The sequence below is a fragment of the Monodon monoceros genome, unplaced genomic scaffold (genome assembly GCF_005190385.1).
Source record: "Monodon monoceros isolate NGI ecotype Baffin Bay Population unplaced genomic scaffold, NGI_Narwhal_1 Super_Scaffold_18, whole genome shotgun sequence".
Lineage (NCBI taxonomy): Eukaryota > Metazoa > Chordata > Mammalia > Artiodactyla > Monodontidae > Monodon > Monodon monoceros.
In genome coordinates, this window is record NW_021703774.1 from 121,094,857 (window position 1) to 121,120,545 (window position 25,689).

At 32.0% G+C, this 25,689-nt stretch overlaps 1 protein-coding gene across 6 annotated transcripts in view; it reads right to left on the minus strand.

Annotated features, from left to right (window-relative positions):
* LRRC7 (leucine rich repeat containing 7) overlaps nucleotides 1–25,689 on the minus strand; it is a 499,978-nt gene that overhangs the window by 232,560 nt on the left and 241,729 nt on the right. For all 6 annotated transcript variants that reach the window (XM_029228809.1, XM_029228810.1, XM_029228806.1 and 3 more), the window contains 2 exons: nucleotides 14,198–14,287; nucleotides 10,357–10,413 (listed from right to left, as the gene is read on the minus strand). In XM_029228809.1, the coding sequence (XP_029084642.1) occupies nucleotides 10,357–10,413; nucleotides 14,198–14,287 (147 nt within the window). The remainder of the gene's footprint in view (nucleotides 1–10,356; nucleotides 10,414–14,197; nucleotides 14,288–25,689) is intronic.

A 25,689-nucleotide genomic window follows, 5' to 3' on the forward strand; every position in this document is an offset into this window, starting at 1 on the left:
ACAATCCTAGACAAAGCTACCGTCATTTCTTTTCTACACTATGGCAATCATCTCCTAATTGGTGTCTTTTCAGTTTTGTCCACCTAGAACCTCTTCTCTGCAGAGTGGCCAGACAGATCTTTGTAAAGGTTTGGCCAAATCACACTTCTCCCTTGCTCAAATGCTCAAAGGGCTTTTCATTACAATTAGAAAATAGTCTTAATTTCCAAACATAGTTCACAAGGCACGTCATCATTTTGCCCCACCTGTCTCTCCAACCTCGTCTCATACTCCTTCACTTTGTGCTCATTATGTTCTGGCTACACTGGCCTTTTTGCTCCTGACACATCAGGCTTGCTCCCATCACAAGTGTTTTTACACCTGCTGTTCCTTGTTGTTGCTTTTGCTCTTCTTCTAGAACTTTGTATTACTCTCATCATTTAAATCGTGCAAAGCCCACCTTTTCATAAAGGTCTTTTCTGACCAGCCTAGCCAAAAAACAAAGAATAAAAAAAATCCCAAAACCAACAATCAACCAATTAAGCAAAAATACCCCCCAAATCCAATCACTTCCTATAACATCATCCTGTTTTCGTTATAGCAATTGCTTGTCTTATTCACTTGTTTATGTGTTTGTCGTCTGTCTCCCTTAATTAGACTTGAAAGTCTTTTAAGAAAAGAGTATCTGTCTTTATTGTTCATTGTCATATTGTCATATCCTCTAGCACATAGAATAGTGTCCGACACATGTTAGGTACATGCTCAATTAAAGTTTAAACTGACTTGTTCATTATATGAAGTGAGAATTTATTGGTAAGTGTACAGAGGCACAGACCTGCAAGTCATATTTAGGGGATTAAGTGGGGAGTAATTGGAGGGAACTTGGGGGTCAAGCTGTGAAGGGTCTTGAATGCCATGTTTGGTGGTTTGGACATTATTGTAAAGGAATGGGAAGCCAAAGATTTTAAATTTTAAATTCTCTCTTAAATGAAACCTTGAGCTATGAGATCTTCCTTTTATAAAACTAAAGTATGTTAAGTATATTTTAAAATGTATTTCTACTTAGTTGGATGTAATATTTAAAGAGATGCCCTTTAAGATTCTATTTAGTATAAGAAATGTTTTAACTTTTGCTTTTAAAATTTCATGAGATACTTAATCAAAATAAAGCTTTTGCCTCTAGGAATCTGTTTAATTTAGAAATGTTTTATGATAATCAGAAGAGTCAATAGCTTTAATGTAACTTAAACACACAATTTATTTATCTAAGTTGCTATTGAACATTTCTTAATAGGGATGTGTTATTCTTACTTTTTAACCACTTCATGTAGCATATTTTCTACCCCATCTTTATAGAACAAACATAAATCTGAACAGCTAATGCTTGATAAGAGTCACAGTGCTTTAATCTGATTAATTATATTTCTAATCTTACTTATAAAATTATACAGCATTTACTTTATAACTAGAAAAGATTGTTATTACGTACTAAATGTTAACAGAAGTACTTTTAATGTATTGAATTAAGTTTAACTATAAAGAGAAAATGAATAGAAATACAGTGTAGTTAGGTAAAAGTTTGGGATAATTTTGAATATAGATAATGTAAAACTAAACATAATGGAATAGGAAGTTTGGCAAGGAAGAATTCACAGTTTTTTAAAGCCATAAAAGGGCAAACTAAAATCTCATATTACTAAAAGGAAATGCAAAATATACATTCAAGGAAATTAATGTCATGAAGTTAGTATCTTATGTGAATGTTTATTTTTAATATTGCTCAGGTATTGATCTTAAATGTCACAGAAACTGTGGAAAACTATAGCAACTTAGAAATATTTCTCTTTCGTCTGTTCAGCAGGAAATCAAGCTTTTTTAGGATGTATTTTGCATATTGAAAGACCTGAATTAACCCTGCCTTGAATAGAGAGAAGAGCAGAGGCACGAAGAAAGCAGAAAATCTATGGAGAGTTAGATATATTTCACTTGTTTTCATGTGTCTTATTGAGGCAATTATGAGTAATAGTTTGTTGTTTACTCATCAAGAGTCTTTTAAAAGTGAAAATCAAAACAGGTGGCAGGGAAAGCTTTTCAAATGCTGAAATAAAACATATCTCCTAATGATTAGTTTTTTCATGCACTTTCTAAAATACCAGAGAAGGACCCTAGCGAAAATCAATTCACCATTTCCTCTTGAGTGTCCACTGTTGCTGAAACTGTTCCATCCCAAAATTAGTAATTGGAAAGAAAAAAGCATGCTGCTCAGCAGTTGCTTCCTTGAGAGTTGGACTGTGGGGATGGAGCTTCAAATAACATAGTCAAGATGACAAAAAAAATCTCTCACAAAATGAAGCTTATTAGATTCCTGAGTCAAACTATAATCAGATCAAAATTCCTGCGAAACTCTGCCTTGAAAAAACTCTAGCAGAGTTTCTAAGCTACCACTCTGAAAGCAGAATCCATGGCTAATTTCACAGCAAAAGTGATGGGAAAATTAAGGGATGATTTGGAGTTTTTCAGAGAGAAAAAGGGAAGGTTCTAAGAAAGATGCTTGGAGATACAAAGGTGCATTGTATACTGTATATAGCAGAGACACCCTGTGGGATGGTGAATGTTGAAAGATAATGACAATGGAAATGCTGACTCTAAGCTGTGAAGTGTCTTGACATGTTTGTCTTCTGCAAGCTGTGGGCAGTCATTGTGAGTTTTTACATTGACATGTGTCATGGTGTATTTTAGTAAGAAAACTCGCTCTGACAAGAATAAGGAGATGGATTCCAATGGAGGAGATAGGAAGAATGAGTTACTGCAGGCTAAGACAGGTAATATTAAAGACCTCAAGTAGGGCAATGACAGAAAGTAGAGAAGAGTGTTTAGATGTGGCATAAGTTGATGGACAGTGGATTTGGGGGTAGTAGGAGAGGAAAATAGAATTGAGATTTCTAATTTCTGTAATTAGGTGGATGGTACTGTCACTAGGCTGTATATAATAAGATGCCTGGGATTTCTGTTTGGTTTGGTTTGGTTTGATTTGGTTTTTCTTGGAGTGGTGAGTGGAGAAGAGAGATGAAGGAGATTTCAGTTTTGATATGCGGTGAATAGTCCATCTGAGTTCTGGCTATTGGAATATGGAATTTGAAATCAAGTAAATGTGTGCAATTCACCATATCTGAGACCACAGGAGTAGTCTGTTAGCTAGGTCCTTTGTGTCTTTGTATATTTTTACAAGACTCTGAGACCAAGATCAACACTAATGTAAAGTTCAGAATATATTGTATCTTTAGTAAAGATATTACATTTTTTCATAGAGGGGAGAGCAATCATCCACATTAAATTGTTTGAATTTGGAAATCTGCAAATGTTGAGTATGTTTCTCTCAGTTCTTGTTGAGAGTTTTTATTTATTTTTTTTATCATGTCTTTTACTATCTGAGTTCAATTCACCCAAAGAAACTACAAACCTTAAAAAGAAAAAAAAAATAGTCTTTAAGAATTGATTAGTAGCTTCATTTGCAAATATTTTCTCCCATTCTGAGGGTTGTCTTTTCGTCTCGTTTATGCTAATCTTTCCTTGAATGTTTTTAAGTTGTCTAAGTACCATAGAACACACTTTTGTTTAAATGCTTTTCTGGTTCTAAATAATCAAGACTCATTTTTATTAACTATTATGCAAAATACATTTCACAGTTTAAAGAAGGCAATGACCACCCAATATTCTTTTAAAATAAAGATACTGAAGTTCAAAGAAGTTAAATAATTCATAAACAAGAAGCAAGGGCCTGAATACAAGTCAGGTTTGTCTGACTGCAAAGTATATCCTCATTCAAGTACATTCTGGCTCTTCTTAGGTGAAATAGAACTAAGTATAGGCTAATTGTTCCATGAGAGACTAAGCCTTGAGAGCTTATGAAACTGAAGTCATAGCACTTTCAATCTCGCTATTATACCAGGCCGTTTTCATCTTTTGGTAAATTTAATCATCAGGGATCAGAGTGGCTATTGATTGAAGTATTCCGAAAAGAGCGATTTGATCCCATGGTTTTATGTGGTTTGCGTGCCCTCCCCCTAACTCCTCACTGGACTCGACACAACCTTAGCTAAACATAATACTCTCAACCTTAATTTTATGTTGAAAATACAAGGATAAAAAGAAATATAATTAGCTCACATGTTAGGGAGCTCACACTCTTTTGTGAATCCTTGGAAAGCATATGTTTGATCATTTAAAAGGGAATCTAATAATTATATTGTTAGAATGCATTATAATTTGTTGAATGCTTTTAAATATAACATGTCATAATTATCACTTATTTCATTTGAATTTAAAATATAAGACCCTGTGAGAAGAAGTAAAAAAAAAATCCTAGTTCTAAGTGCAATTCTCTAATCCACTAATACGGTTACCCTTGATTAGCTAGCTTGTCACATTATCACCTTCGATAAAGAAAACCCAGAATGGGAGGGTACCATGGGTGTAACAAAACACCATACCTTGTAAATTGATATTCATTCGTAAAAGCATAAGGTAGTACCATTATAAAAACACACTGTATTCAGTTATGTATTACACTCACAAAAACAGTTAATAGAAACATCAAAAAGCTATTCTGTAAGCTGTGCCTGACAAAGGAATTTTTTGTTACAATAGCACTAAGGAAACTATTGATGTATTTCATTGTAGTAACCAGTACAGTAATGCCAAATGAGATAAATTCATTAATAGGACACTGAAATGAGAATAGAAAATGACTTAGTCACAGCTGTCCAGTTTAGAATACATATTATTTTATGACTTTTTCTTCATTATGCTGACAATGATAACTGGTAGGAAAATAGATAATAAAGGAAGAGAGGTTTTAAAAAAGAAAACATGACAAATACATTATATTTTTGTAAGTCTGCCTAAAGAGTAATCTTATTTAAAAATATATAAATGAACTTATATGAAAACTAAAAACATGTTATTTGCAAATAAACAGAAATTTGAGTGGAAATTATGAATATGGAGTATTTATTGCCATTCAGGTTAGGAAAAAATCCACAATATATATATTATTCACATATATAAAACCTCTATCACTGAAATTCTCCTTTTTATAAATAGTTAAGCATTTTAGCACATAAATACATACTCTCCCCTGGCCCTCTATATCTACAAGCATTTCGGACATAAAGCTGATAATTTCCTCAGTGTTAATAATGTTTATTTTTAAATGTTTAAAGAATTTTTGTATGAAAATAGCTCTTTAAAATAAGTTTTTATGTTGAAACAATGCAAAAAATTATAAAAAGCTTCAGAGTACTATACAAATAACTTTTCTGAACTACTCGATGGTAAATTGCAAACCTGGTGTCCCATCATTCCCCAGTACTTTAGTGTGTATTTGTTACAAACAAGAACATTCTCCTACCAAACCAAAGCAACCATCCAAATTAGGAAATTAACATTGATACATTGCTACCATCTAATCATCAGACCCTACCCAAGTTTTGCCAGGTGTCCCAATAATTTTTTTTTTAATAGCAGAAGAACCAATTCAGAAACACTGCTTTTAGTTATAATGCCTCTTCAGTCTTCAGTCTGAAACATTCCCTCCGTCTTTTCTTAACTTTCATGATCTAGCGTCTCTCATTAACAGTGCTTTAATGTACCTCTGGTTTCAATTTATATTTATAATTCAAGGGGATCTTTTTCTTAGAGTATTTCCAGATAACATACTATGCTTCTGTGCCTTCTGTGAATATATGTGTGTTGTGTGTGTGTCTTTAGACATTCACAGAGGGGGAATACTGGAGAGTTTCTGAACCTTTGTCTTTGGATGGAGGGGAACACAATAAAAGCAATGATGCTCAAGGAATAAAATCATGTAAATAATAGATACATCATTTACTAGTTTTCAAGCTTACATAGCCTAGAAGTTTCAAAGTATCATTCATGCTTATACTTGGAAAGTTTTCCTTTCAATTATTCCTTAATGATTTTTTTCTATGGAGAGTCCAAAAATTGTCATAGATGATAGTGAAATAGAATTAAATTAATAACTCCGAAGAAAATTTGCTCAATAAAATGTTATCTTTTGAGTGAATATACTAGAAACAGTTATATGATTAAAATAATCCACTCAACAAATTTGGTTCTTTAAAATTGAGAGGGCCTTCTGTTTGGTGCTCTGTCATAGTATACTAGGTATTTTGACAAGGCTTATTTTACATAAAAAGCCAAATCTACTTCTAGGTGAAAATAAAAATGTGAAAACTCACAATGGGCTATGAATATATTGGAAATAGAGACAATTCGGATTTTACAATTAATATGTTTCTGGATTCCACAGCTTTTTCCAGCTTCACAAACAGTCTAGGATCTAAAAGAAGTCGTTGCTACTTCAGACTTATCATTTCTCTAATTGAATCCCTTCTTCTAACAACTCTTAGAGTTCCTTATCTACCAAGTTCATCCATTTTTCCCTTTTTGGATTTGTTCACCAGGGTTTACTTACTTATTGATATTTCCCCAGCAATTCCACTGCAACATGTTTGAAATTTTCCTCTCTTAGTTATTCTATTATGACAGCGGATCGAGGAATCACATTTCATGCCTTGTGTTCCCAGGTGGCAGGGCAAATATAAACATTAATATTAGCTTAACCTGTGTTTCCTTTCTTCATATTATTTCATATTTTTATAATTATCACAGACAAATTTACACAACATCATATTTTGGCTCAATTTGAAACAAAGTCACAGTCATAACATTATCAACGGACAGGCCATATTTTAACTTTAAGGTTTTAGAAAAATTCTCATAATAATGGAAAATGTTTATTTAAAGATAAACCCCACCATTATTACTAACCATTTGTATGCTGTTACGTTACTTCCATGGAAATGGTTCCTCAATTTCATTTTAAAATATTATCTTATCCCTTTAGTTTCATCTTGACATATGTTTCTTAACTAAATGTATCACTTTTTAATGACAAAGTCAAAGAAATAAGTCATAATACTTTTGGATTTTCTTTAGTTGTTATAAATATTAATTGCCTTAATTTGAAATTATTTTCTTCCATTGTCATGACTTGGTTATTATATGTAACTTGAAACCACCTGAAGAAGAGAGAGAGGGAGAGAGGGAGAGAGAGAGAGAGTGTGTGTGTGTGTGTGTGTGTGTGTGTGTGTGTGTGTGTGTGTAGGTTTAAAATTCAAGGCTCAGGTATCAGCCATTGAGAATCCACTAACCATTTATTCTTTTTGCCTTCATGATGCTCACCAAAGACTCATCTTATTTTAATATTTTGTATCTTATATTATTTTCTATGGGAAAAAATAATCAAGTGACACAAAATGTCCAGGTCACATGACAGATATTTCTCATTGTGAATCAATACATCAGCATTCTTGTTTACTTATTGAGTACTCCCCTATATGCTGGGCACTGCTTTAGGCACGGGAGATTCAGCAGTGACAAAACAGAAAAAATTCCTTTTCTGAACAGAGCTTATGTTCTCCTGAGGAGATCATCTCCAAGCAAACAAAAAGTCAATGCAATTTAGAGAACCATAAGTGTGAAAAATCAAACGGAAGAGTGAAATGGTATAAAGGCTAAGGGGGAGCAACCTTATATGATGTGATCGGGGAAAGCCTCCAAGGAGGCACCATTTGAAGAAAGATAGGAATCCTAAGGAAGCTCTAGCCTGAAAAGATTTGAGGTAAGAGAATTCCAGAGAGAAACAGATAGTGCAAAATCTCCAAAATGGGAACAAACTCATTTTTGGACTACCCTTCAAAATTAATTAAGAGGATAATTCTGCTATGAGGACAAATTTTATCATAGAAGTGAAAGGGTTTTTCTTTTTGGTTATCTAGTTTTTTCCAGATATTCAATGTCCTCAATTATTACACACAATCAAGAATGACTGTGTCAATGAGTTTTAAGCAAATGTGTACCTTAGGAAAGGAACAGTGTGAAAAAATTGATAATACTAAATTCTATTTAATAACAGAAAGAATTTGTCCTAGAATCTGCACATATCAAAATGTCTCTATCAGCTTACTTTAAAGAGACATTTTAATGTATGTTATATCATAATTCTTCACATTTTTACATTTTTCATAGCTTGCCAGGCATTTAGACTTTAAGACAGAAGATGAAAAGAAGAGAAAATCACTGAAGACCTGCTAAAGATTTGACATCTTGTTTGTGTCCATGAGGAAATCATGAGCTATCTCTTCTTGGAGTAATTATTAAAAAGTTAAATTGTTTTTCATAAAACTATCTTTCTTCCTTTATTTTCATTAGAAGTGTAAAAATAAAGGATAGTAGAAAGCTCTCATATGTCTCTCTATTACAGGTCTAGATTGGTGATCAGAAGGTACTACATATAATACATAGTAAAAACAGAGTTTATCTTTATTCACAACAGAACTTTCTGCAATTCTCATTTTTATAGACATCAAAACTAGGATAAAGTTCACCATATATATGCATGCCCTTGGTTCTTTTGATTTTTGTCTATAAGGTAAAAAATAAGCATACTAGATTGAAAATAATTTTTCAGATTTTTTAAATGTAAAAACTGTAACAGCTATACAAATTGTACAAATATAACAGTCTACCAAGGAGATCCCGTGTCATTTCCACACATCTTTACAAGTTCTTTTAAAAAATGCCAAACAAAGTTAAATGCATATTATTCTACTTATTTGAATTCTGTTTGATACTGGGCCACTGACTCACAGCCTACAGAATACCCATTCACCAATTATGAGCATTGTTACTCATTACTCTGAACTGTTCACACATCTATCTCATATAAAGTCCATATTACCCATCTATGGTCAGGCTTTATATTTAAAATTTATATTTTAAAAATACATATTTAAAAACCTGACAACCTGTATCAGATTTATTTTTTATTTCATATCAAAACTGTTATTTAAGAGCAGAGGGGAAAGGATTCTCCTCCACACCATCAATATTTTCTCTTTGACCCAAATGTTCATGTTTAGGTGAAGGAGACAATTGCTCTTTCACCATAGTTTAGTGTGTAATTAGCCTTGTTTTCACTCTACTTTAAATGTAGACATTTAAAATATGGGGGATGGAAATGCATTTGCAGTAGATTAATGCTGAACAAGTAACACTTTCAACCATATTCGCATTTCTGTTTGTGCCCCCAATGTGGAAGAGGTGCCTTCCAAGACTATGCATAGTGCTTTGGCTTAGAGAAAGACCACTCAAAAGTGCAGGGTATCCAGATATGGTGACATTCCTCCTTTTCACTTTCTCTCCTTGTCTTCCACTTATGGAGGAATGAATAGATGTTTTATCTCTATGTATATATTTAAATTAAATCTGTATAATTATTGAAAGCTTTATATTGCCCTGACAGAATTTTCATACATATCTATGTAACAAAATGTACTTGAGAATATTGTATTGATATAAAAAAAAATCAATGAAATTCAGTGTAGTTTTCTTAGAGAAGGAATATAAAAAGAAAAAAATAAAATTAAGTTTTGGTTCAGCAGACGAAAGGTCTCTAAATCCTGCTGATATGTTTCAAAAATTAATCACTGTACTCAATATTTTTCAGCAATACTGCAGGAGGGTTAAAATAGCAACATAGTACTTTCAATATTTTAACTGTAGCATATACAAGTCATAATTATTTATTTGAGTAAAAAAATCCCCACTTTAAATAATTTTTGAGTTTCAAAGATTTTTTTTCTGTACAGCACAAAATTCTATCATTAGACATAAATAAGGCAAAGCAGGATGAAACAAGTTTATTAAACTAAACATTGAATAAAATGTTGGAGATTAGTTTTGACATAAAAATATTCTGTATTTTTATGTAAACCAGATTTTAAACAGACTATTAAAAAGGTACAGTTTGAAAGAATGTATAAATATAAATTTTCTGCCAAATCATTTTAGGATCTCTAAAAACATTTTAATCATTTTTATGAAATATTTTTGTGTATTTTTGATTTAAAACCTGAAAATTATCTCAAACCATAAATTAACTTGAAATGTTAAACATTCTATTAGGTTGAACCTTTTGAAACTGTTGATTGTTTGGGGACTATAAAAATGTCAGTTTCTTAAGTTTCAATGCAGTAACTTCCTGGTGTGTATGTTTAAAAAGAATCTTAAATGGACTCTTCCCACTTTTACTTGTAATTACACAGTTTTATAAAGCAGATACATTCTTAATATGAATCCCTTATAATACACTGTACATTTTAGCCTCTAGAAAAAAATTGTAGAAAAATTAACTCAATCATAATGAAAAAGCATAGCCAAGATAAAAATAGCTGTCTTTTTCCTACTAGTGAAAAATCACAATTCAAATTTAGAAAATACTCAGCCACTTACTTTGGTAGAGTTTTCAAGTGATTTTCTCTTAACTCCAATATCCGCAATTTGGCAAGTCTGTAGAAATAAATTTAAAAATTGCTTCTTAATATTTCTCTATAAAATAATATTCTTATGGTAAACTGTTACTTTATTATCCAAACAACTATGTCCAAACATTACATACCATGGTTACAGATTTTTAAGAATTATGCAAATTGGTTATGAGTAGGGTTGCATCAACATTGGAGAATAACAAATATCCCTTTCCTAAAAATGAAGTTCTTTCAAAGATATCATTGAGACCAAGTCATCTAAATCTCCTATGTTTTATAAAATTATATTCACTGTTGTTTGATTGTATGCATTCAACAGATTATTGAATATCTACTAAATACTAGATGCTGCATTCACTGAAACATGGTGATACTTCCCCTCAAGAGACAATAAATGAATTTTTAACACAAATAATATAGCATAGTGGTTAAAAGCTTGAGCTTTGTGATCAGACAGATCTGGGTAATATTCAGACTCTTTCATATCCATTTTGCCGTGTGACACTGGGCAAATTAATTAACTCCTCATAACTCCAGTTTCCTCATCTATAATGAGTATGTGATAATAGTACAAAATTTATAGGGTTTTGAATATTAAATGATGTCACACATGTAAAGCATAATGCCTGGCACACCATAAGTTTTAGTATGTGTTAGGTTATTACTATTCTTTAATTGAAAAATGGGAAAAGTGCTATAATATACCATATTTAATTGACTCTGAGATTAACATCTGAACATTTCAAGTGGATGCACATTTAAAAATGTATAGTATCATCTATCGTATGACAGTACTGGAGTTGGGATAATCTTGTGAAGGGGATGAGAACTTTTCACAGTTTCTGTTGCTTGCATAACATTTGTAATTAGAAATGTATTTCACATTTAAGTATTTGTTAGTGTTTGCAATCTGGGACATGCTATTGTTAATAATGCCTATACTGAGCTTTAAAATGTACTCAGTTGAGGCTACTTTAGGACAAATATTAATTGAATTATCCAAATCCTTAGTGATGTGGGAATATTTCACTATTTGAACTATACAATTCACCTACAAGGTCCCATATTTACTGTGCTTTTAGATATTCAACTAGTTCTCTTCTCCTTTCCTTTGTGTTTTGAGTTCTACCAAATTTCCAATTTAATTTTAATCTTATAACTCATTCTTTATTTGAAATAAAGTAATTTAGTTCTTCAGAGCATGGGTATATCACTAGTTAAAGAAGTTTCTTAAGCATTTATGTATCTCAAACCTTCATATTTGTACTGTTGTAGTAATATTTTACGACTTAGTTTGGCCTTTAGGGGCACTAAATCTCAGGTTTTGGAAAGTATCTTAAAACAGTCTTTGTTAAATTATCCAGCTGAAAGTTATAGAGCTTTTTAGATTATAATAATAAAATAGAGCATTTTTTTGGCAGACAATTCACATAAAATTGAATTCTAATTTCTAAGTGGTTTGGGTTTTGATATTATGTTATCTGTTTGCCCAAATTTCTTCCCCTATATTAGGACTAGTAAAAAAGAACGGACAAAATGCAAAAGTGTGTCTTAGGGAGATAAACATTTCCTGATTTAATAAACCAAAGGTATATTTGTAGCGTTATCATCAGTACCAGAAGGAAAATCTACTTTATGTGGACAAATGGTGAAGTATCAATTCATTTAGAAACGAGGCAAATGCTCTTGAATATCTGTGAATTTTCAGAACTTCCCAAGTGTATGGTATTCGTAGGTATTGTGAAATCATGATTACAAAAGTAAGGGAATTTGGAAAAAACTTTCGAGGTGATTTCTGTATGCAAATGGAGGCTGCTACCTGTTAAGGGACTTCATTATTCCACTGGGTTCTTCTTAATGTCATATATTAGCTTCTGCCAACAGATTGGTGTCGAGTTACACTCAGTCAGTTTGAACAATTTTAAAGATGATCATTTAGAAAAATGCAGTTAACAATAAACTTAAAATGTCTTAACTTTCAAGATATACCTTTTATATTTAAAATAGCCAAGACATGGAAAGAAAGTTTCCATTGACAGATAAATGGATAAAGAAAATGTGTGCATATATATGTATGCATGTGTGTGTGTGTGTGTGTGTGTGTGTGTGTGTGTGTGTGTATATATATATATATATAAAGCCATAAAAAAGAAGAAAATCCTGCCATTTGCAACAACATGGATGGACCTTGAGGGCATTATGCTGAGTAAAATAAGCTGGGCAGAGAAAGACAAATACTGCGTGATCTCACTTACATGTGAAATCTAAAAAGAAAAAAAAAAACTCATAGAAAAAGAGATCAGATTTGTGGTTACTAGAGGTGGGGGTGGGGTGGGGGAAACTGGGTGAAGGTAGTCAAAAGACACAACTTTACAATTATAAGATAAATAAGTACTAGGGATATAATGCACAACAGTATTACTATAGTTAACACTGCTGTATGGCACATGGTATATTTGAAAGCTCCTAAGAGAGTAAATTCTAAAAATTTTCATCACAAGGCAAAAAACTTTTTCTTCGTAATTATATGAGGTAATGGATATTAACTAAATTTATTGTCCTAATCATTTTGTAATAAATTTGTCATTACTATGTTATATACCTTAAACTCATATAGTGCTGTGTCAATTATACCTCAATAAAACTGAAAGAAAAAAATTCACTCTAGAACATCTAGAAATCATTGAAAATATAAAGATGAAAATAAAAATCATCCATAATTTCACTTCCAAGGAAACAGTCTTTTATTTCATGTACATTCATATTAGTATGGAAAACACAGTTTATATATAGCTATGATATGTTTTGAACATAACGTCATAGGAATTAATAGACATTCCTCTAGGCAAGATTATAAATTGCTACATGGTATTGTCATATGGATGTACCATAATATATTCAACCAATCTCCTAGATGGATGTGTGCTTCCATATTTTTCATATTGTAAATAATGATAAACATCCATGTCCATAAATCCTAGTGTGATACATGATGATATGATACATTTCTAGAAATGAATTACAAAGGCAGTGGTTGTAAATATTTTCAAATATTTTAAAGCACACTGCCCTGCAAGGAGTATATAACATTCTGCAGTTTCATCAGCAGTGTGAGGTTATCTCTTTCCTCATAGTCTATAAATAACTTTACACTTTTTATAACACACTAGAGCACAAAGGCCCTTTGTTGTCATATTAATTTGTACTATTTTTATTATTTATGATGATAAACATTTTTTGTGTTGTCAATTTGTACATTTATTATGAACTGCCAGTATGTGTCATTTACCCATTTTTTTCTAATGAGAACTTTAACTTCATACTCATTTGTAAGAATTCTTTATAAGTTAAGGATATAATTTATTTTCCATATTCAGTGGAAATATTTTCCTATTTATTGTTTTACCTTAATTTAAAAAATATTTTCTAATATTATTTTATTTTAAAAGCATTTTACAAATTCAAATCTATCCATTTATGATATTTTCTTTTGTTTCTATGCTATAAAGGCATTTTCCAACCCAAGAGTCAAAAATATCCATGTGCATATTTTTCCAGATCATTTCTGATTTTATTTTTTTATATTTAACTCTTTAATTCATCTGGAATTTGATTATTAATGACATGTAAAGACCTAACTTTATTTTTTGCAAAATGTTTCATTAATTGACATGGCCTCATTTACTGGACAAGAATGAGGGTGTCTTTAATTCCAATGGTCACTTTTGAAGCCTCACCTACTGGTGCTGGTACAGTACTTATCTAAAGTGAAAGAAAATTGTATCATTTAAACTTCTTATTCTTACCTTCCAAAATTGGCTGGAAGAAATTCAAGAAAGGCATCATTCAGGTAGAGCTGGGTCAGGTTTAGAAGCTGTGTGAAGCCATCAGGGAGTCTAGAAAGGAGTTAAAGGTTTAGTCATTGCATAGATGTTGCCATAGAAACAGAACAAAAAATATATCTCTAAGGAGAAAAAATAGAAGTGTAATACATTTTCAACTCTCCTTCGGTATCACAGTAATGGAAGAATTTACTGAGCATGTTGTTACAGCTTGAAAATTTTGCCTGTTATTTAAATAAATTGGCATTCACCCACCTCCACACTGCTTTCCTATGCTGAGATTTATGTCATTGCCAAAGTCAGAGACATCATTTCTTACTGTTGCCCTAACCTTATGCACACCAGTGAGATATTTTTATGGAAATTTCAAGTTGTATGACATGTTTTGTAATTTTAAATTTAATGTTCTTTCTCAATAGCATATTCACATATATAGTCAGGCAATGCTATCTACTCATTCAGTTAATCATTAAAATTTGTCTACAGTTTGTGACAATGATGACTAAAGCTGCCCAACATGAAAAGGGAAGGAGTATTTTGTCCCTTTAACTGATAATTTCTTTAATGCAGGCCCAACATACATGTACATTATAATTCAAATTGATCCAATTCATGTGCATTGAATAAAAACATTGTCACAGTAATTAAACTGAATCCTAAAGACTTTAAGAAGCATTAAAAGAGTTGAGAAAATATCCTATGGGAAAATCTTACTACTTAGATAAAACAATTATTTGAAATGTTTAAGTAAGTTTTACCAAAAAGATTTAACTCCAGGATTTTTCTTAAAAGGATATTATTTTTTAATAATTAAATTTCTACTTAAAAATTTTAATGTCTTTATCTAGGCTTTAGACAAGACCATGTTCTTTCACAAAATACTTCTAAATACTGTTCATATCTGCTTTCCCCTAAAATTCCAACCTATCTCCTTCCTTGAATTTACTGACAAAATTATTTAAAGAGCTGCCTCTACTCACTATTTTTTACTTTACTCCGCAAGCTATTGCTTTCTGGCATCTACCCTAACTCTATTACTGAAACTGCACTCACAAAAGGCTCTTAAGCCCTAATTCCATTAACTTCATTTTATTTTATAACCCACACTGCCTAGCAACAGTTGCCATCACTGATTGTTCTCTCCTTCTGGACTTCTAATATACTCTTCCTGCTCTTCCCCCTACTCCTGGAAAACTATATCTGAGTTTCATTGCATGGTTTCTCTTCCTCTGACCAATCTTTGGTTATGAAATGTTTTATGTATATAAAAGAGTATAGCAGAACACTCTATACATAAATCACAGCAAGATCCTTTTTGACCCACCTCCTAGAGAAATGGAAATAAAAACAAAAATAAACAAATGGGACCTAATGAAACTTAAAAGCTTTTGCACAGCAAAGGAAACCATAAACAAGATGAAAAGACAGCCCTCAGAATGGGAGAAAATATTTGCAAATGAAGCAACTGACAAAGGATTAACCTCCAAAATTTACAAGCAGCTCATGCAACTCCATATCAAAAAAACAAACAGCCCAATCCAAAAATGGGCAGAAGACCTAAACAGACATTTCTCCAAAGAAGATATACAGATTGCCAACAAACACACAAAAGAATGCTCAACATCACTAATTAGAGAAATGCAAGTTAAAACTACAATGAGGTATCACCTCACACCAGTCAGAATGGCCATCATCAAAAAATCTACAAACAATAAATGCTGGAGAGGGTGTGGAGAAAAGGGAACACTCTTGCACTGTTGGTGGGAATGTGAATTGATACAGCCACTATGGAGAATAGTATGGAGGTTCCTTAAAAAGCTAAAAATAGAACTACCATACGACCCAGCAATCCTACCACTGGGCATATACCCTGAGAAAACAATAATTCAAAAAGAGTCATGTACCCCAATGTTCATTGCAGTTCTATTTACAATAGCTAGGACATGGAAGCAACCTAAGTGTTCATTGACAGATGAATGGATAAAGAAGATGTGGCACATATGTACAATGGAATATTACTCAGCCATAAAAAGAAACGAAATTGAGTTATTTGTAGTGAGGTGGATGGACCTAGAGTCTGTCATTCAGAGTGAAGTAAGTCAGAAAGAGAAAAACAAATACAGTATGCTAACACATATATATGGAATCTAAAAAAAAAAAAATGTTTCTGAAGAACCTTAGGGTTAGGACAGGAATAAAGATGCAGACATAGAGAATGTACTTGAGGACACAGGGAGGGGGAAGGGTAAGCTGGGACAAAGTGAGATAGTGGCATGGACTTATATATACTACCAAGTGTAAAATAGATAGCTAGTGGGAAGCAGCCGCATAGCACAGGGAGATCAGCTCAGTGCTTTGTGACCACCTAGAGGAGTGGGATAGGGAGGGAGGGTGGGAGGGAGATGCAAGAGGGAGGAGATATGGGGATATATGTATATGTATAGCTGATTCACTTTGTTATAAAGCAGAAACTAGCACACCATTGTAAAGCAATTACACTCCAATAAAGATGTTAAAAAAAAATAAAAGAGTATATATGTACCCACAGTATAATTTAATTAATAGAATCGGTGCCTTTAACACCCTCTAGGTGTCCCTCCCTGACTACATCTATTTGCTCCACAAATTCCTGAATGATGTTTACTTTTCTGCTTTTTAAGGAGTTTTACCACACCTATTTAAATCCCTAAAAAAAGAAAAAAAGTCACATGGTTTTGCATGTTTTTGAACATTATATAAATCAAATCATACTATGAATATTTTTCTGAGACTTTTAATAATTCATATTATTAAATAATTCACTGATTAGTTAAATGAAATTCATTCATTTTGATGTAGATGACTGATCACCATAGCATAGTATTCCATTGTATGAATATACCACTATTTATTTATCATTCTCTATCTAATTGAACATTACAGCTGCTTCTAGTTTTTTGTTTGTATTTCTGTTATATGTTCTATTTATTTTTAACATATATTCTGGTGTACAAGAGTTTACTTAAGTTATATTGCTGGTTACAAGAGATTAATGTCCCTATGAATAGGTCTCAGCTAATGACTAGAAGGAGTATAAATACCTCAGCTCCCTCACCCACTGTGCTTAACAAGTCTGTGATATATGTTTAAACTGTTTCCCAGTGTTTCCCACAAAGATTAAGGTCCAGTAGTCCATACTAGTAAATAGCTTGATAACATATCTTTAACTGGTATTTTCTTAGATTATTTTCTAAATATATTGCTTGAATTACTTTCTAAACTTTTCTGCTGGGGGACCCAAACTAAACACAATTAATATTTGTATATCAATTTGGTAGGAATTCTTTATACACTCTTAAGATGCTGATCTTATATGTATTATTTTTGCTACAAATATCTTGGTTCAATTTGTATTTTGGAGTTGGATTGTTTGTATCTGGCTTCATAGAGGATGTTTCCATAAATTTGCTCCCAAAGGGAGGTAGGATTCATAAAAACAGAAAAGAGAGAGAAAGGAGGCAGGGGAGGAGTGAGGGGTTCTATAATATAGAGGTAAGAATTCACCTGAGATGGGTGACAAAGAGAAGATGAGTTCTAGAGGGAATACTTTATGTATAAGAGTATTAGAAATTAAGATTTGAGAATATTAGTAGGGGACAGGATTTATAGGATACTTAATGCTTGAGGCAAAGTTTTGAACTTTATCCTATAAGATTAAAAAGAAATTATTGTAGATCTTTTTCTCTATTTTTTGCTTTCTATAATACATTAGAGCTCATATCCTGATAGTAAAATAGTTTTTATGATAATGGCACAGATGTCCAATAGATTACAATTCAATTTAACTACTATCTTACTTTGATGTCCTTTTCATTTCTATAGTCATTTGAGAAAAGAAATCATTTATGACTTTTCAAAAAAGAAGATTAAAATGTGTAAAATGAGAAGAATGTTAAAACTTTTTATCTAATAATTTATTTTAACATTGTAACTATTAATAAATAAAAATCCTTTAAAAACACCAATTTTCTAGTTATAGGGACAGTTTGAACTACTCAGTTTACCTTAATCTATTTTTCCACACATGTATGCACTAAATGGTATTACATTGTACTACTTCTTTTGATAAAAAATATATTTCTTTAGGCTGCTTCTCTGGCAAAGTTTATCGTGTAAGAAAATCTGGCTCTTACATAGAACACTTCTCTAAGGATTTAAGAATTGACTACACTGGGCAGATTCCAATTGCAAAATTGGACTGCCAAAAATAAGTTATATGAAAAAACCAGAATACAAAGTAAGACAGTTGTTTCAGTCTGCTTATAAACAAAGATGTGTTGACATTGTATATCGAATCTTTCTTTTCTAAAAATGTAGAATTAAAAGGTATATTTATACAGTATGTCTTGTTTAATAGCATGTGTATTTTTAATTTCAATTTACTTAAGAATTTGTTGAATGGTTACTCTGCACTGAGATTCAAAATTAATGCTTTCTTCCTCATCTTCCCCACAGCATTATATTCATAGGTTTAGCAAAATGCTTATAACAATTATATTTTATACAAGTTTTGGGAATTTTTTATTCCTTGAATAGATTATACATTCTTTGAGGACAAGGAATTTTTTTAATCTCCGCAATAATCTAGTATTGTATTTTGAAAACATATTATTTGAAAATATATATTCAGTAGGTCTGCTAAACAGATATTCAACTTTATTCATTATTAATTTTATGGTATGATTTTGTAGCTTTAATAGTGACAGTGGTCCCACTTGTCAACATCACAACTTCCAGAGGAACTTACAAGGACCTGCAAGGAAGACGATATTCCTTAGCAAGCTAGATAAACTCAATGAAGATGAAAGTCATGGGCTGTCTTTATCCTCCTCCAAGATACTCAATGAAATCCAACATTTTACACTAAGTAAGGGAACTCTAATGAAAGGTTTTCACATTCCTAAAGGCTTTCACATTCCTAAAGTAACTGTGGTTTTCCACATTTGACTGATTTATTAAAAAATTCAAAGTATTTTTAAAAATATATACTGGTAAACAATTCTCTCTCTAAGGAAACATTTTCATTTTATTAATGGCTGTAATTAAAAGTGGAGAAAAGGGAACATTCTTACACTGTTGGTGGGAATGTAAATTGGTACAGCCACTAAGGAGAACAGTATGGAGGTTCCTTAAAAAACTAAAAATAGAACTACCATATGACCCAGCAATTCCACTACTGGGCATATACCCAGAGAAAACCAGAATTTGAAAAGATACATGCACCCCAATGTTCATTTCAGCACTATTTACGATAGCCAGGAGATGGAAGCAACCTAAGCGTCCATCAACAGAGGAATGGATAGAGGAGTGGTACATATATACAATGGAATATTACTCAGCCATAAAAAATAACAAAATAATGCCATGTGAAGCAACATGGATGGACCTAGAGATTGTCATACTGAGTAAAGTAAGTCAGACACAGAAAGACAAGTATCACATGATATCGCTTACATGTGGAAACTAAAAAAACGGGTACAAATGGATTTATTTACAAAACGTAAGTAGAGTCACAGAGGTAGAAAACAAACTTATGGTTACCAGGGGATAAGGTGGGGGGAGGGATGAATTGGGAGATTGGGATTGACATATACACACTACTAAATATAAAATAGCTAGCTAATAAGAACCTGCTGTACAGCACAGGGAACTCTACTCAATAGTCTGTAATGGCCGATATGGGAAAAGTATCTAAAAAAAAAAAGAGGGGATATATGTATATGTATAACTGATTCACTTTGCTGTACACCTGAAACTAACACAAACTGTAAATCAACTATACTCCAATAAAAATTTTTTAATTAGCATATTCAAATTGCAATAAAGAAAGCACAGTAGAATCAGACACCTAAAATGTTTAGTGCTTGAGCACATGGGCATTGATGTCAGAAGACCTAAGTTTGAATCACAGTTCTTTCAATTATTTATCTCTGTAACTTTTACAGATCACTTAATCTTTGTAAGACTCAGTTTCCTTCTTTATAAAATGATCATACTAATATCCACTTCCAGAGCTGCTCCAATGAGTAAATGATTACCCACCCCATATTAAGAACTCACTAAACTGGAGCAATTTTATTACTTTTCCTTGGTATTGTTTTTATTCTGATCTTTCAAAATTAACTAGAATACTAATTTAAATACTTTTATCAGTGCTAATTTTATTGTTGGAATAGGCAGATTAAGATTGGCTGCAGACATCCTTGTTTCAACATTTTTCTTTTCTAATTGCATTTACTTTAGAAGTTTAATGAAAACATATTACAGGCATTTGACCTCCATTAGAACAGTTAAACAAAATTAAAATACAAGTGATATAAGTTTTGATTAAGGAGCCAATGTCAAATCTCCTACTCTAATTGGAAAGATATTTTACATCTAAATATTTTAATTTATAACCTTAAAGTTATAAAATTAACCTAACATTATCAGAGAACATTTAGAAAATAAAGAGAAAAGAAAAATGTTGCTCATAATTCCACCTCCTTAACACAACTATTATTACCATTTCATGTATTTAATTTTGATCTAATTTCCAATTAATTATTTTAACATCACTGCAAACTTGTATCATGATTTCTCCCTTTACTTTGTAATTATCTTTCAAATTTGCTGTATAACCAGAGTGACTACATAATCTATCATTCAAACTAGGACACTTTGGAGTGTTAAAAGGGAACTATTATTAATCATGCCACATCAAGAGGTATAAACTGGGATGACTTGAGCAAACAGAGACATATGATCACCCTATAAATAATCTTTATAACCATCCAGTAGATGTACCATAATTTATTAGCGATTTCCTTATTGTTGAGCATTAAGAATGTACAGATTTTTCAAATTGTATCTTTTAATTTAAACCAAAATCAAAATGTTTCTTCAGGATTTGTGAAATATAATAAAAGGATCCCAGGAATTTAAATACTATCTTTACGCATTTCCATATGTAAAAATTTACATAGGTAATATTTATCTACTTCATAATTGTCGTGAAGATGAAAATGAAATAATCTAAAAGCCTGAGACATTCTAGGTTCTCAATAAATGTCGATCCTTACTTTCTCATTGAGAAGTTGTTATTTCAATTTTATTGTAATAATTTTCACCAGTGACTTGGTTAAGGCATTCAGACTATACTATAAAGTTCACATCTAAAACTAAAACTAGTACGCTAACACTTAAAACTATAACTTTCATATTCTAGGGTTTTCATGACTTAACTACTTTGTAGATTTCTTGTATCTAAGAAGATAAACAGAAAAGCTATAAAGAAAAGTAAATGAAACCTAAGTCTATTTTTTAATAGAGCAAATTGATAATCTCTGGTATAACTGATCAAGTAAGAAAAGAAAGAAGACAAAAATTATTGATACCAGGAATGAAACAGAGAGTATCACTAGAGCTATTATAGATATTAAAGGGCTAATAAAAAAATATTATGAAAAATGAGGTACCAATAAGTTTGAAAACATATGAAATGTACACATTCTTAAAAAACACAAACTACCAGAAATCACTCAAGAAAACATAGGCAACTTGAATAGTACTATACAGGAAAAAAATTTCAGACTAATATGCCTCATGAATATAGATGGGAAAATCCTTACAAAATATTATCAAATCAGAGGCATTAATTTATAAAAAGTGTAATACTTCATGACCAGGTAGGGTTTATTTGTATCATCATGTCAATAGATATTTTTTTAAGAAAAACTTTGACAAAATTCAACGTCTATTGACAGGGAAAAGTCTCAGCAAAACAGATTTCAAAGATTTGGCAGATTCTAAGGTGGACCCCATAATCCTTGCTTTCAGATGTTCATGCCCTGGTAAAATCTTCTCTTCTTGAGTATTGGTAGGACTTGTGACTTGCTTCTAATCAATGAAATGTGGCAAATAGGATATGATGTCATTCTCATAACTATATTACATTATGTGACTCCATCTTGCTATGATACTCACTCTACTCTGCTTTTGGCCTCGAAGAAACAAGATGCTATGTTGTGAACTGCCTATGGAGAGGGTCACCTGGCTGGGAACTGCACCAGCCTTTAGGAGGCAAAAGTGGCCTCTAGCTGTCAGCCAGCAAAATGCTGGGGCTCACAGGTTTATAACAGCAAGAAAATGAATTCTGCCAATAACTTGAATGAGCTTGAAAATGTATTTCTCTCCAGTTGAGCCTCCAGATGAGACTGCAGTTTGGTCCCTTGATGGTAGCCTAGTGAAACTCTCAAACAGGGAACCCAGCTACAGCATGACCAGATTTCTGACCCACAGAAACTTAGAGATAGTAAATATGTGTTGTTGTAAGCCACAAAGTATGTGGTAATTTCTTACACAGCATTATAAAACTAACACAGATTTTGGTATCTGGTATTGGGATTCTGCTGTAATAAATTCCTAAAAAATGTGGAGTGGCTTTGGAACCAGGAAGTGGTCAGAGATTGCATGACTGTTGAAGAGCCTCATAGAGAAAGCCTTGATTTTCTTGAAAAGTTTGAAAGTAGAAATCTAAACTCTGACAGCCCTGCTGGTAAAAGCTCAAAAGGAAGTGAGAAATGTATTATTTTAAATTCCCTCAGCCTGATAAAGGGAATGTATTAAAAAAAAATAGTAACAATCATATATAATGGTGAAAGTCTGAATGCTTTCTCCCTAAGATTGGGAACAAGGCAATAATATCTGTTTTCACCTCTTCTATTCAACATTATACAGGAGGTCCTAGCCAGGTCAATAAGGCTAAATAAATAAATAAAAGAAGTACAGATTGAAAAGGATGAAATAAAACTGTCTTTATTCACAGGTAACATGAGAGTCTACATAGAAAATCACATCCCTTCCCCCACAAAGCTACAAAGTATTTACTAGTATTAATAAGTGAATCTAATACAGTTGCAGGATATAAGATCAATACACAATGATCAATTATATTTCTATGATAGAAAAATTATTTATAATTGTCCCCAAAACATGAAATACTTGGAATAAGATGAACAAAGCCTGCACAATATTTGTAAACTTAAATCTACAAAACATTGATAAAAATTTTTAAAAGATCTAAATAAGTATAGAGATATATTATGTTCAGAAAAAGGAATACTCAATATTTTTGACATGTCAATTCTGCCAAAATTGGTCTACAGATTCAATAAATCCTTATCAAAATTCCATATTTTTTAGCAAGCTGATTATAAAAATTATATGGAAAAGCAAAGGGCACAGAAGAGCTCAAATAATTTTGATAAAGAAGAACAAAGTTGAAGGACTCACATCCCCTGACTGTGTGAATTACTACAAAGCTACAGTAATTAAGATAGTATAAAACTGGTGTTAGGAGAGGCATATAGATTAACATAAAAAATAGAGAATTCAGAAATGGATCCAAACACATATGATCAATTGATTTACAAAATAGGTACTCTGATAATTTTATAAAGAAAGGATAGGGCTTCCCTGGTGGCGCAGTGGTTGACAGCCCGCCTGCCGATGCAGGGGACACAGGTTCGTGCCCCGGTCTGGGAAGATCCCACATGCCGCGAAGCGGCTGGGCCCGTGAGCCATGCCCGCTGAGCCTGCGTGTCCGGAGCCTGTGCTCCGCAACGGGAGAGGCCACAACAGTGAGAGGCCCGCGTACCGCAAAAAAAAAAAAAAAAAAAAAAGATAATCTTGGAACTGGAACAGTTGGGTATCTACATGCAATAAATAAATAAAAAAGAGAACCACAACCCTCACACCTTACATATATTTACAAAAATCAACTTTAAATGGATCATAGACCTAAATGTAAAACCAAAACTACAAAAGTTCCAGAGGAAAGCATAGAGGAAAATCTTTATGACTATGAATTTAGTAATGATCTCCTAGACAGGGACAAGAAGAATAAACCATAAAAAAATTATAAATAGGGCTTCATGAAAATGAAAATCTTTTTATATTTGAAAGTCACTATTTAGGAAGTGAAAAGATAAGTCATAAGAGCAAACAAATATCTGATTTTTAGCCAGAATTTATAAAGAATTCTTATAGTTCAATAATAAAAAGACAAGTCAATAAATATGAACAAAAAATCTGAACTTTTAACAAAGAAGCAATACAGATTGTAAATAAATACAAGGAAAGATTCTAATTTGACATTTAAACTATAAATTAAAACTACAATGAGATATGACAATGAGATACTATATCTACTAGACTGGCTAAAATAGAAAAAAAAAAAACTGACAGTACCAAATGCTGACAATAATGAGGAACAATGGAAACTCAGATTGCTGCTTGGAATGCACAATGAAATAGTTATTTTGGAAAACAGTTTGGAAATTTCTTAGAAGGTTATGCATACATGTACCATACTACAGAGAAAACTACTCCTAGGTGTTTACCCAACAGAAGTGAAAACAGATGCTTACACAAACACCTGTACAGAAAGGTTTATACCCACTTTATTCTTAATAGCCCCAAACTGGAAACAAAAGTCTATCAACTGAGGAAGAGATAAACAAATTGTGCTATATTCATACAATGGAATTCTACCTAGAAATAAATGGGAATATAGTACCAATTCTTGAAATGGCAGGAATAAACCTCAAAATCAGTGTTAAGAAAGAAACCACAAAGTATGACACCATTTATATGATATTTTGGAAAAGGTAAAACCATGGGGACAGAAATCAGATCAATGGATGACTGGGCTGAGGGAACTTTTTGGGATGATGGAAATAGTCTATATATTAATGATTATGGTGATTCCGTAACTATATACATTTGTCAAAATTCACTGAGCCATACACCTAAAAGAGTGAATTTTACTGTATGTGAGTTATTGGGTTGGCCAAAAAGTTCGTTTGGGTTTTTCCATACATCTTAGGGAAAAATCCAAATGAACTTTTTGGCCAACCCAATATATCTTAAAAAAAAACGCTGACTTTAAAATTGATATACTATTTAAATTGACTTTTTTTTGAGTAATATTTTAATGAATTCCCAAACTTTCTTTTAGTGTTAGACATTTTTTGATGAAATCAGTTATATTCATTTATCTTTTAAAAAGTTAACTATATGAAAAGAATCCAGAAGCATAGCCAATAAAACTATAGATTTTAAGCTTTTTAATATGTAATTTATCATCTGACTTCTACTCTCAAAGACCTGACCACGATTCCTAAATACAATGAGCTATTAGAATTAAAGAGCTAGAAGTCAAAATAATTCATCTGCCCTGGATTATGACTTAAGTCAAGGACGTGTCTATAGTCCTGTTGTGATAAGTTAGCAATATTTATTTCTTTTATGAGAAAGTTGCATTTTGGTCTAAGTGTTTTGAAGAATACTTTTCACGTTTTTCTTTCCCCTCACCATATTCTACATTTGAGGTAGAATATGGTTTATTCAAACATAGTTTATTCCTTGATGTTCCA